The 13978-nt window shown below is 36.9% G+C and overlaps 1 protein-coding gene across 2 annotated transcripts in view; it reads left to right on the top strand.

Annotated features, from left to right (window-relative positions):
* The window catches only part of ndufs1 (NADH:ubiquinone oxidoreductase core subunit S1), a 32361-nt gene that overhangs the window by 14158 nt on the left and 4225 nt on the right, over window positions 1-13978 (top strand). Inside the window, exons 9-13 of one of the 2 annotated variants that reach the window (XM_008114939.3) lie at window positions 4552-4686; window positions 6125-6239; window positions 6855-7000; window positions 12774-12902; window positions 13794-13923. In XM_008114939.3, coding sequence (XP_008113146.1) covers window positions 4552-4686; window positions 6125-6239; window positions 6855-7000; window positions 12774-12902; window positions 13794-13923 — 655 coding nt within the window. The remainder of the gene's footprint in view (window positions 1-4551; window positions 4687-6124; window positions 6240-6854; window positions 7001-12773; window positions 12903-13793; window positions 13924-13978) is intronic. The other variant, XM_062962363.1, reaches the window with a different exon arrangement.

Here is a 13978-nt window from a genome sequence, read left to right as displayed (position 1 = left end):
AAAGGAGAAAAAAAACCAATTAGAAGCATTTGAGGAAAGGAATATAATAAATAAATATCTATACGTTAAAAGCTATTCCCAAAGTTGGAATATAAAATCAATGAAGAGGATGGCTTACTATTTGAAAAAGAAAAAAGAAAAAACATGGATAAAGAGATTGAAAGACGAAAATGGGAAAGAACAAGAGGAGCAAAGTAAGATTAGGGAGATAATGGCAAAATATTATAAAAATCTATATAAGGAAGAGAGGGTAATGCAAGGGAACTTAAATATCAGAGAAAAAATTGCAGAGGAAGACAGAGAGTTATTAAACCAACCAATAACGCAAGAGGAAACAATAAGGGCAATTAAAGGGTTAAAGGGAGGCAAGTCACCAGGGCCAGATGGATTTCCAGCAGAATATTATAAAGCATTTATGGAAGAGTTGGCACCACACCTAACAGAATTGTTCAATGAAATATACACTAAGCAAAAAGTCCCCCTAACATGGAAAGTATCAGAAATTATAACTATACCCAAAAAGGGGAGAGATTTAACACAACCAGGGTCATACAGACCCATTAGTCTATGCAATCAAGATTATAAAATATTTACAAAAATTTTAGCAAAAAGATTGGAAACAATAATGCCAAAAATAATCAAAGAGGATCAATATGGATTTGTGAAGGGAAGAAAAATTGGGGATCCAATAAAAAATGTAGTAATTGCAATGAATCATGCAAATTCGAATAAGAAAAAAATGGGAATTCTCAAATTGGATGTTTACAAAGCATTTGATAAAGTCAATCACAATTATCTGTTAAGATTATGTCAACAGTTGAATATGGGGGAAAACTTTTGCAAAACGCTGCAACAATTGTACAGCAACTGTAAAGCAAAAATAAGGGTGAATAATGGAAGGACAGGAGAGATACCAATTTTAAATGGTACAAAACAAGGTTGTCCATTATCCCCCACTTTATTTGTAATAGCGATAGAAATGCTAGCTGAAAGTATCAGGAATAGCACCAATTGGACAGGGTACAAAATAGAAAAGGGAGGAGGACAAAAGGAAGAAATAAGGCTTAATTTCTTTGCCGATGATGCAATGATTATTACAAGTCAACCGTTAATTATGGTAAAAGATATTATTAAAAAACTGGAAGAATTTAAAAATATATCAGGACTATTCGTTAATATTAAAAAGTCAGAGATACTATGTCTTAATACCCCACCAAGGGAACAACTGGAGATTAGGAAAATATCAGGGTTAAGATTAGGATTAAAGAAGCTGAAATACTTAGGAGTATGGATATACAGTAGAGTCTCACTTATCCAACACTCGCTTATCCAACGTTCTGGATTATCCAACGCATTTTTGTAATCAATGTTTTCAATACATTGTGATATTTTGGTGCTAAATTCGTAAATACAGTAATTACTACATAGCATTACTGCGTATTGAACTACTTTTTCTGACAATTTTGTTGTATAACATGATGTTTTGGTGCTTAATTTTTAATATCATAACCTAATTTGATGTTTAATAGTCTTTTTCTTAGTTCCTCCTTATTATCCAACATATTCGCTTATCCAACGTTCTGCTGGCCCGTTTACGTTGGATAAGTGAGACTCTACTGTATAAAAACCCAAAGAGTATAGTCAAGGGGAATTATAAACAAAAATGGAAGGTAATAGAGAAACAGTTTAAGAATTGGGAAGGAAAAACATTAACAAGAGTGGACAGAATAAGGGCACTAAAAATGTTTATAATACCAAAATTGACATATTTATTTCAAACATTACCGAACACAGTAGATAGGAAGACACTAAAGACATGGGACAGGAGAATAAGAAAATGGGCAGTCGGAGGAAAAAGGCCCAGAATAAGGGACAAATGGTTAAATGCAAAAGAGGAAGAGGGAGGCTGGGGGATTCCAAGTTTAGAAGTCTATCACGATGCGTTTCAAATCCAAAGATTATTGGAAATACAGTATACTAAAAAAAAATGGGCAAATATGGAGAAGATAATAAATAATACTAAAGAAAAAGAAATAATATTTAGGGAATGGAGTAGGAGAGAAGAAGCAGAATTTAAGGAACCTTTTAAAGGAACAATAAAAGTGTGGAAAAAAAGAAAGAAGAAGCTAAGTCCAGGCAATGAGAATAAGATGGCAACTATATGGCAAATTAATTACAATAACAACGAAATTATAGGCAGAACATTGAGATCAATTGAAAGTAGAGGGAAAAGGTTAGTGGAGGATTTGTACACAATAGATGGAGACCCTGTAGAACAAAAAGAAATTCAGAATTGGATAGGATCAGGGAATTGGATTCAAAGCTGGGCTATAAGACAGGAAATTTTTAGATTGAGAGAAAAAATTAGAGAACAGGACAGTCCATTTGAGAAGGCGATTAGGAAATGTTTGAGAGAGGAAAAGAAGGTGGCAGGAGATCTGTATGAACAAATTATAACGGTAAAAGAAGAAATAGTAGAGGAAATTTTCCAAACATGGAGAATGGACATGGAAATTGAGAGGGAAGATATACAAAGGGAAATAAGTAATATAGCAAAAGAAAAGTACAATGTATTAAGGGAAGCAAGAAGGAAAATGTTACAAAAATGGTACAGAACTCCTGCACAACTTTCACGGTTTTTACCAGGGATGAAAGATAGGTGTTGGCACGGTTGTGAACAAAGAGGGGTGTTCAATCATATGATATGGGAGTGCGATCGGGTGCAAGAATACTGGAGAATGATTGAAGGAGAAATCAATAGAATGCTAAATCTACAAATAGTAATAGTTAATAGAAATGTACTACATGCAAGGATAACAGAAGTGAAGAATATACAAAAAGAAAAAATGATTGACAAATTAATAGCATGTGCACAAATTGTTTTAGTGAGCGGTTGGAAAGATAAAACAAAATGGACTCTGACGAATTGGTATAAGTATATAATTGATATGTTAAATGTAGAAATCACAAATTGCAAATGGAATAATATAGATAAAATTGAAAATATTGCAATAATCAAGGGGATGTGGGAACCAGTTAAGAACTATTTAGAGAATGTACTAAGATGTGGAGTGGAAAAATTAAGATTGAGATTGATATTTCAAATGTAACTTCTGTAGTTTGTTGTATAAAGTGTATGTACAAGGAGGGGAGGGTGGGAGGGTGGGAGTGGGATAAGATGACAAAACAACAATAAAAAAAAATTTAAAAAAAAAAAAAAAAAAACTATACTTGTCCTAGATCTTGGAGTCCTCGTGGACAACAAGTTAAACATGAGCCTACAATGTGATGCGGCAGCTAAAAAAGCCAATGGGATTTTGGCCTGCATCAATAGGGGAATAACGTCTAGATCCAGGGAAGTCGTGCTCCCCCTCTATTCTGCCTTGGTCAGACCACACCTGGAATACTGTGTCCAGTTTTGGGCACCGCAGATGAAGGGAGATGCTGACAAGCTGGAAAGCGTCCAGAGGAGGGCAACTAAAATGATTAAGGGTCTGGAGAACAAGCCCTATGAGGAGAGGCTTAAAGAGCTGGGCATGTTTAGCCTGCAGAAGAGAAGGCTGAGAGGAGACATGATAGCCATGTACAAATATGTGAGGGGAAGTCATAGGGAGGAGGGAGCAAGCTTATTTTCTGCTGCCCTGCAGACTAGGACACGGAACAATGGCTTCAAACTACAGGAAAGGAGATTCCACCTGAACATCAGGAAGAACTTCCTCACTGTGAGGGCTGTTCGGCAGTGGAACTCTCTCCCCCGGAATGTGGTGGAGGCACCTTCTTTGGAAGCTTTTAAGCAGAGGCTGGATGGCCATCTGTCGGGGGTGCTTTGAATGCGATTTCCTGCTTCTTAGCGGGGGGTTGGACTAGATGGCCCTTGAGGTCTCTTCCAACTCTACTATTCTATGATTCTATGATTCTAGAGGATCTAGAAAATTCCTAGAGATATGATCTCTAGAAATTTTCTATGGCCTCTAAGATGACTACTGTAATTTCTAGCAATGACATAATTTTCACCCGGAGAAAATTCTTAGGAGAACATGTGTCATATGAGGGTTGATGAAACCATAGGTGCTGGTAAGGTGGGTACTGGGGGTCATACTGTGTTTTGCAAAAGGTGACAATGTTTGCTACAACAGAGCAAGCAGTATTTGTCAAACATGTAGAATTTGCCAGTTGAAATGTTTATAAAGTTTTCATGTCTTTCAGAACTAAATACATCTTGCTTCATGGCAGATGGCCTCATGACAACCCATTATCTCATATAAGCCTTGTTCCCATTGGCTCCATTTGTTTCTTTCTTTCTTGAAAACATGCCAGGGACTAGCAGCCAGTGGGTCAGGAACTCGCATCAGCTCTGAAAGCAGTGTTCTAGATGAGTTGGACTGTAGCTCCAAGAATTCTGGGAGGTCTTTGAACCAAACTGCTCCAAAGTTGGTATTTAGGAGATCCTTGTGCCAGTGTTAATATCCTTGAAATATGTTTGATCCATGGGGAGAGGTGGGTATTATTATTGAAAGGTGATAATTGGATTCTGCATTTTTTTTTCTTTAGGAAGACTGAATCAATTGATGTTCTTGATGCTGTAGGGAGCAACATTGTGGTGACTACTCGAACTGGAGAAGTGATGAGGATTTTGCCGAGACTGCATGAAGAGATCAATGAAGAATGGATATCTGATAAGACAAGGTAATTGAACTTTTTGCATGCGACTTTGATACTATATTAGTATGCAGTTGTAAAACATTATTTTGTCTTAAAGAGTTGATACATGTTTGAGAAATACTTTCCGTGCATGCTTTTTTGAAGAGATAATGTACTGCTATTTTCTCTCAAAAACACTGACAATGAGCTGTGCATAATGTTCAGTAGCATAAACCGTAAACCTTTTTTCTGCTTGTATAGTGGGATACTGGCTGTATTTGAACAAAGTACTGTAAAGCTCATCTGTCACCATCTATCTTTATACATAATAAAAGAGAAAATGTATGTGTGTATGTGGCACGGGTGTCCGCTCACACAGATAGAGTCCCGCCTCCACAAACAGGCTATAGTTCGCACTATCTGAAAAATGTGCACCACGATAAAGGTTCAAACCATAGAACCCCATTTGTATATTAGAGCATCATATACATAATAATGTTAACAATAATACAAATAATAATACAAATAAGGACATTGCAGGTTTTAGAGAGTGTCATGAACATGTCCAAGAGCCCTGCCAATGTCCTCCATAAACACCAAACTGAAGTGAAGGCTTTCATTCGGGGACATTTTTCTCCTGGATTTTCTGTTTTTCCTTCACCAAAGACACCTCCCAGGGTTCCTTTCTTTTTCCATTGGTGTGGAATTTGCATTACCCCACCCACTGCCTCTCCTTTAACCATTTCCTGTGGTTCACAACAAACGGAACCTACTCCTGATATATAATCCTACAGCTGAAAGAGACCCCTAAGGGCCATCCAGTCCAACCCTCCAAAATGCAGAAAGGCACAGTCAAAGCTCTCCTGATTGACAGCCTCTGTGGAAAAGCTTCCAGAGAAGGAGACTCCACCACACTCCCAGGCAGCCTGTGCCACTCTCCTGGAGAGAGGAGGGCCTGAGAAAAGAATCTAAGGGGCCACATCCGGCCCAAACCTGCTGTAGGGGATTGGGGGACTGACTCCACAGGATGGAAGTTGTAGTGCACCCTGCCTCTGTGATCCCCACTTACAATGGACTGGAACTAAACTTGGCACAAAGAAGCTCCATGAGCATCTGAACATTTTCCGGGGGTTTGTGGGAAGTGACTTTGATTTTGGGAGCTATAGTTCGCCCTAATTCAGAGAGCACTGAACCCCACATCGTTACATATTTTTTAATAGGAGCATTAATAAAAATGAAATCAAAGACTGGCTTTTTTCTAGTAAATATTGTTACTAATTAACTTAAGTGATATTACCTAACACCCAAAACAAACAATCCCTTTTTCAAATAACCCGGGCACTGCTGGGTACCCAAGCTAGTAAATAATAAATATTAGAGGGAGTGGGGGTAAAATTAAAAGTAAATGAAGTAGCCAGTGTTAGATGCATTCATATTTCAGCTGTTATTTATCTCATTAGCTTGGTCTACACACTTTGCACAGATTTGCTTATGATGGCCTGAAACGACAGCGTCTCATTCAGCCAATGATAAAAAATGAAGAAGGACTATTCACTTATTCCTCTTGGGAAGATGCTTTGAGCCGCGTGGCAGGAGTGGTAAGAACACTTGCTTCTAACAACACAGTTACTCAAAGCCAAGTAGTTTAATGGGCTACTTTAACTGTTTCTGAACCCTATAAGAAATAAAAGACATTGGTAGAATAGTTCCCATCTCCTCTGCATCTCCCCTTTCATATGCCCATCTGTTTCAGAGGGTTGGAGTGTTCTGAACTGATGTGGGAGAAGGCTTCAGTAGAAAGAGGAGGAAGAGGATATCCTGTTGTTAGTTTAAACTATGACATCAAATAATCAATAAAATCAGTTACAGCACTTCGTAATGGCTCTTATAATTTTGTGAATTGTTGTTTTCCTGAACCGAATGCTTGTTAAGTCAGTGATTAGCTGCATTGAAGGCTGAATTTTCTCAAATGCACGTCTTGCATTGTGGATTATGAGAATTCCAGTATTCTATTTTACAGTTCCGAAGCAATATTGGTTTACTGTTACAAAATCATTGTTATTACAAAATAGATGTGGTGCTATCTCTCTGTACTGAAACAACCACTTTGGCTTATATTTTGTATTTCTCAGTCCGGTAGAAAATGAGTTGGTTTTATCAGATTATTGCATAGAATGTATTATCACCTCTTGGCATCTTTTCCTTTATTCAAGTTTCAAGGCAGCCAAGGGAATGATATAGCTGCAATTGCAGGAGGCCTGGTGGATGCAGAAGCACTGGTGTCTCTCAAAGACTTGCTGAATAGAGTTAACTCTGATAACTTGTGCACAGAAGAGGTTTTCCCTACTGCTGGAGCTGGGTAAGATAATGCAAACAGCTTTCTAGGAAAGGACAGCAAATATTTCAGACTACCTTCAAGTTGGCTAATGTACTTTGACAGGACTCGGAACTTATGTAGCAGAGGATTTAATGTAGGAACAGATGCATATTCCTGCAGTGCTTTCCAGTTGTGGGTTTCTACACTATTTCATACAAAATATTTTATGCAAAGTGTACTTTGAACACAGTTATGAAAAATATTAATCCAAGGTATAATATCAGAGTTTCAGGCTCATTCAGGAAGAGCCTGAAAACTTGGCTATTCCAGAAGGCCTTCGTTGACTGATCCTTGTGGGATCATGTTATTTACCTATTAAGCAGTAGACCCTCTGGATTGTTTTTAGGATTCATTCAGCACTTTAAGTATTACACCTGCTGTATAATTATCCCTCCCTGATAACTTGATATTGCTTTTCACCTTGGCCTGGATCTTTTGACCCAAATCGGGATTTTAATATTATTGTGTATATTGACTTTTATGACTGTTTTTAATCATGTTGAAGTTTTACTGCTCGGTTTAATGTTTTATCTGATTTGTGCTGTCGTGTCTGGGCATGGCCCCATGTAAGCCGCCCCGAGTCCCTCCGGGGAGATGGGGCGGGATATAAGAATAACATTATTATTATTATTATTATTGTTACAGTGGATAATTGAAAAATTCATATTCAAAAAGATCATATTATCCCTGGGAATAATTGTGGGTCCTGATCCCAAATAGAGTCTCCTTAGCTCTATGTTAGAGTCATGAATTTGACAGCTGTAAACAGTTTCTGAGTGTCACCCATTTACTCAAATCTGTTAGCAACAATGTGCAGTGCTTACAGTGGACTCTGCAGAAGATGCTTCAGCTGTACTTCAGTTAAAAAAAAAAAAGAATCAGTCTGATTAGCAAGTCTTCCAAATGATGATGTTTGATTTTTATACCTATTTTATATACCTACTAGCTGTGCCCGGCCACGCGTTGCTGTGGCAAAGTGGTGGTGGTATTGGTTAAAAATTGTTGTGGAATTTTTATTTGATGTTATTTGTATTTTATAATTAATTTTATTGTAACTTATCTTTTTTATTTATTATATTTTATTATTTTCTTGTATTATTTTTAGTTATTTTCTGTTAGTAAAGTATTTTATTGTATTAGTTTTTTAGTGTTTTTTATTATTTTTAGTGTTTTTAATTTTTTATTGTATCATTTGTATTAATGTTATTTTTTATTCTTTTATTATTATTTGTGTTTTTATTATTTTATTTTATTATTTGTATGTATTATATTTTATTATTAGATTATATTATTTTTATTTATGTTTTTTTATTGTATTATTTTATTTTGTTTTTTTATGTATGTTTTGTATTTATTTTATTATTTTTGTTTCTCTTTGTATTGGGTTGCTCTGAGTTCTGTAATCTGCCTGGTCATGTTCCAAATGTATTCTCTCCTGATGTTTCGCCTGCGTGTATGGCAGGCATCCTCAGAGGTTGTGAAATGTGTTGTAACGAAAGCAAGTGGGGTTTATCTATCTGTGGAATGACCAGGGTGGAAGAAAGAACTGTTGTCTGCTTTAGGCAAGTGTGAATGTTGGAATTGGCACTGAATAGCCTTGTAGCTTCAAAGCCTGGATGGTTCCTGCCTGCCTGGAATGAACAAAATGTGGCTCCCAGTATTAAAAAAAAATCTGTGAAATCAGGACGGGTAACTAAAGAACAGCACTGAGCAATCAGGGAATTCCAGACATGATGTACTGAGGGCCAGCTAACATCTCCCAACAAAGGATTCCTCTCCAAAGCAGGAAGTAGGCAGGCCTTGAAGGTGGAAGGGCATTCTATGGCAATCAAGGTGGCCAAGTGGAACATTCACAGTTGCCTCAGACAGATCAGAGTTGTCCCATCCTGGATATCATTGGTGAGCTAGAAATAAACATCTCACTTGTTTGTTTTCAAACAGATCTCATAATCTCTGAGGATGCCTGTCATAGACATGGATGGCCGTTTGGCAGCAGATAGGGTCCTGAGGGAATGTGATGTTTAATAGGCTTTTCCTGAATCCCTTCTTATTATCCAACATATTCAGTTATCCAATGTTCTGCCGGGGTGTTTATGTTGGATAAGTGAGACTCTACTGTATATTTATAATCTTATATTATCTGCCTAGAATTGGATTATATGAGGCTCCTTATACACAGCTGAATAAAATGCACACTGATGTGGATTATATGGCAGTGTGGACTCAAGATAATCCAGTGCAAAGCAGATAATATCTATATATATAAAAGAGTGATGGCATCACGGCGACCCACAAAACAACAAAAGTACAGGCCCCCCAACCTCGAAATTTGACAACACAACCCATCTCCCATGCCTCAGGGTTGATACAACAAAAAGAAAAGAAAAATAAAGTCCTAATTAGAGGGAGAGCAATAATTGTTTTTATCCAATTGCTGTCAGTTTAGAGGGCTAATCTTTGCCCACTTGGTTGCCTAGCAACCAATTCAGCCAAAGGACAGCCAGGGTTCAGTTAGGGGATAGGCAGATTTAGGCCTCACTTAGGCTTCTTCCACAGATTATCTAATTTGCACTGGATTATATGGCAGTGTAGATTCAAGGCCCTTCTACACAGCTATATAACCCATTTATAATCTTATATTATCTGCTTTGCACTGGATTATCTTGACTCCACACTGCCATATAATCCACTTCAGTGTGCATTTTATACAGCTGTGAAGAAGGGGCCTCATATAATCTAGTTCTAAGCAGATAATTTAAGATTATCAATATACAGTAGACTCTCACTTATCCAACATAAACAGGCCGGCAGGATAAGTGAATATGTTGGATAATAAGAAGGGATTCAGGAAAAGCCGATTAAACATCAAATTAGGTAATCGTTATACAAATTAAACACCAAAACGTCATATTATACAACAAATTTGACAGAAAAGGTAGTTCCATGCGCAGTAATGCTATGTAGTAATTACAGTAGAGTCTCACTTATCCAACACTCGCTTATCCAACGTTCTGGATTATCCAACGCATTTTTGTAGTCAATGTTTTCAATATATTGTGATATTTTGGTGCTAAATTCATAAATACAGTAATGACTACATAGCATTACTGCGTATTGAACTACTTTTTCTGCCAAATTTGTTGTATAACATGATGTTTTGGTGTCTCATTTGTAAAATCATAACCTAATTTGATATTTAATAAGCTTTTCCTTAATCCTTCCTGATTATCCAACATATTCGCTTATCCAACATTCTGCCGGCCTGTTTATGTTGGATAAGTGAGACTCTACTGTACTGTATTTACAAATTTACCACTAAAATATCACAATGAATTTAAAACACTGACTACAAAAACATTGATTATGAAAAGGCAGACTGCGTTGGATAATCCAGAACATTGTATAAGTGAATGTTGGATAAATGAGATTCTACTTTAATATGAAATAATTACTGGGATAGAATAATGCAGAACAATATAATCTCTAAAACCAGGACAGGAAATAAAGAAAGTAAATAAAGCAGGGAAATTGGAAATTCCACAAAGGAAACAATCAGGGCCAGCTAACACCTCCCAAGAAAGGATTCTTCCAGAACGGAAGCAGTGAAGCACTGTGTATTACCAAAGTCATTATTATTATTATTATTATTATTATTATTATTATTATTATTATTATTATTATTATTATTGTGTTGTGGTCAACCGTGAAAATGAATACAATCTGGCTCCAAGTATTCAAAAACACTAAAATCAGAATATATAAAAATTAATGTGGTATAATAAAACAGAACAATACAATCTCTAAAATCAGAACACTAAATAAAGAACAACCCTTTACCCTTTACCTTAACTACCACCAATTCCTCAATATTTTATTTCCCATACCACCATACTTCGCCACAGCAACGCGTGGCCGGGCACAGCTAGTAAGATTATAAATGGGTTATATAGCTGTGTGGAAGGGCCTTGAGTCTACACTACCATATAATCCAGTTCAAATCTGATAATCTGTATTTTATAGGCAGTGTGGAAGAGGCCTAAGTGAAACCTAACTCCGCCTGTCCCCTGGGCTGAGTGGGTTGCTAGGAGACCAAGTGGGCGGAGCTTAGCCTTCTAACTGGTAGCAATTGGCTAAAGACAATTATTCCTCTCCCTCTAATTAGGACTTTATTTTTCTTTTCTTTTTGTTGTCGGAACCTAGGGGCAAGGATGATGGATTGTGCTGCCAAATTTCTAGGTTCTGGGGCTTGTACTTTTGTTGTTTAGTGGGAGGGACGGACACCATTACTCATTTATATATATAGATATACCTAGGTCACGTAAACATTTCTCAGACGGAAAGGAGTCATGAGTAGAAAAAGTTTAAGAAGCCCCAGTTTAATCTATAAAGTGATTCATACTTCCCAAGGCAAAAAATCCTAATTGTTTGTACGATGGGATCTATTCTGACAGTGACTGATTAAAAAAGAGAATTTGGGATTACACATGATAGCTCAATGAAAATGGCAACCTCATGTGAAGGTGTTATGAAAAATGTTGAATTCCATGTTGAAGATCAGAAATAAATTTCTTTTAAAAACCCACCTGATCTATATTATACTTTTAGACAAATCAGTAGTGCACCTTGCATTTTGGAATACTGTGTACATACTTACTTATTCTGGTCACATAGTTTTAATATCATGTTTTATAAGATTGCTTTTATTTTACTTTTTAAATTATTTGTTTAATCCTAAATTTTAAATGGTTTACAGAGCAGAAAAATTACCATTAGAATAAGTGAAGAAAGATTACCTTGTTTGGAGGTCTTTAGCTTTGAAGAAAAACAAATAATGGGGCATACATATAAGAGTAAAAATTACAAATGATGTAGAGATAGCGGATAAGGACGACCATTCTCTTTTTCAAAGTACTTGAAACCTGGGGTCATCCAGTGATGATAAATAGCGGGAGACTGATGATAGGACAGCTACTCTGAGGTTTGCCTTTGCCTTCTTTAAAGCTGAGAGTTGAATCCTGGTCTTCCAAAGTCCAACACTCAAACCATTTTACACCATACTGGCTCTAAACCCAAGACAAGTGCTGATTCTACTATGACCAGATAATAGTTATTAGGTTATAACTGGTAACTGTTCATAATGGACATACAGGTAGTCCCCAAGTTACTAAGAGCATAGGTTCTGGAGGTTTGTTCTTCAGTTGAATTTGTTTATAAGTTAGAACAGGTGCATTTCTTAAGTGTAACTCCAGGTACACACACACACACACACACACACACACACAATCTTTGCATAGCATAGGGATGGGGTAAAATCCCTGTGGCGTTTGTTTCTTTTGCTGTTTGTGCCCTTGTTTAGACAATTTCACTTCACTTTCTGTGCTTGTGGATTTTGAGAAAAAAAATGACTAGTTGTGGAAATGAGGATTGGTGATAAAGCTTCAGCAAGACGCCGTCCCTCCATGATAATAACTTTCTTACAGGAGTGAATTTCCCTTTCGGAAGCATAAGTGAGTACTGCTGTACTCATGTACTTATTTGATTCAGTACTATGTATATTATATTTCCTTTTAGTTTAGTTTTCTGCTAGTGAAAGCAAGAGTTTTAAACTAAATCGATTGAATTTAGAGTCTTAATATGCAGCATTACTTTTATTTTGGTCTTAAGCCATTTGCTCAATCTTAAAATTTCTCGAAAGGGCTGCATTGCAGTGTTCCGTGTTGTAGCACCATGTGACATTGGTTTTTTTTTCTTGCAGAACAGACCTGCGATCTAACTACCTGCTTAATACCAAGATTGCAGGAGTAGAAGAGGCTGATGTCCTACTTCTAGTTGGAACCAATCCACGCTTTGAGGCACCTTTATTCAATGCTAAAATCCGAAAGAGGTTTGTAGTTCCATGATATTAGAGTAGCTTACCTTTACAGATGAGAAACTACACACTGAGAAGCCACAATGGAATAGCACATGTATACATTTACCAATGAGCATATTTATTTAATAAATGCCATTTAATTTCAGCTTTATATAAACAAATAGAAAAATCAATTTGATTCAGGTTTAGGGTTATGATGCCCATGGTCATATCAGTCTCCACATATTTGTCTAGTTCTGTAGGAACATTGAAGGGACTGATATCAAAAGAGAAGGGAATAGTTTTGTAATTCTGCATTTCATAATTTTTGATAAAAGTCAAAGTTGTATCTTAATTTTGATCAGAAAAACAACCTCTTCTGAGTAAAGTGGGAAAAAAGCCTTTTTGAATGCCAGGCAGTGAAAAAGGAGGATCATGTTAAAATCCATGGTTTGGGCCCCCAAAACTACCCTTGACTTACACACAAGTATATATGGCAATCATGTGTACTGGGACTGAATTCTCTCTAAGCCATCTTCTCCAGATTTGATCGGCTTCACAATTATGTTTGTTGCAGCACAAGTAGTTGCTTTATCATAGAATTATAGAATGAAAGAGTTTGAAGAGACCACATGGGCCATCAAGTCCATGCAGGAAAAGCACAAAGTATCCCTGACAGATGGCCATCCAGTATCTGTTCAAAAGTTTCCTGAGTTTTCTTTGAGGGAGAAGGCCAAGCCTTAAATGTGTCTGGATGTCATCCATGTACTTCATGAACCAGGGGCTTCTACCTATATTTATATGTTAAGTTCAGCAGCTTGAGGAGAGCTGTAGTAATGTGTTCTGTCAAACAATAAGACCAGGCACAGATTTGCCTGCACAGTAGAAAACAATGCCTTCTAATAATCTGTCCCTCATTTTCAGCTGGCTGCACAATGAGCTCCAAGTGGCCCTTGTGGGCACTCAGGTTGACCTGACATACACGTACGATCACCTAGGAGACTCCCCACAGATACTCCTGGACATTGCTTCTGGAAAACATCCTTTTAGCAAGGTACCTTAACCAAACTTCGGTGCTTTTAATATTTTCCTAGAACATGGTTTTATCA

The sequence above is a fragment of the Anolis carolinensis genome, chromosome 1 (genome assembly GCF_035594765.1).
Source record: "Anolis carolinensis isolate JA03-04 chromosome 1, rAnoCar3.1.pri, whole genome shotgun sequence".
NCBI lineage: Eukaryota > Metazoa > Chordata > Lepidosauria > Squamata > Dactyloidae > Anolis > Anolis carolinensis.
The sequence above is the reverse complement of the archived record's forward strand: the minus strand, read 5'-3'. Positions and strand labels throughout refer to the sequence as shown.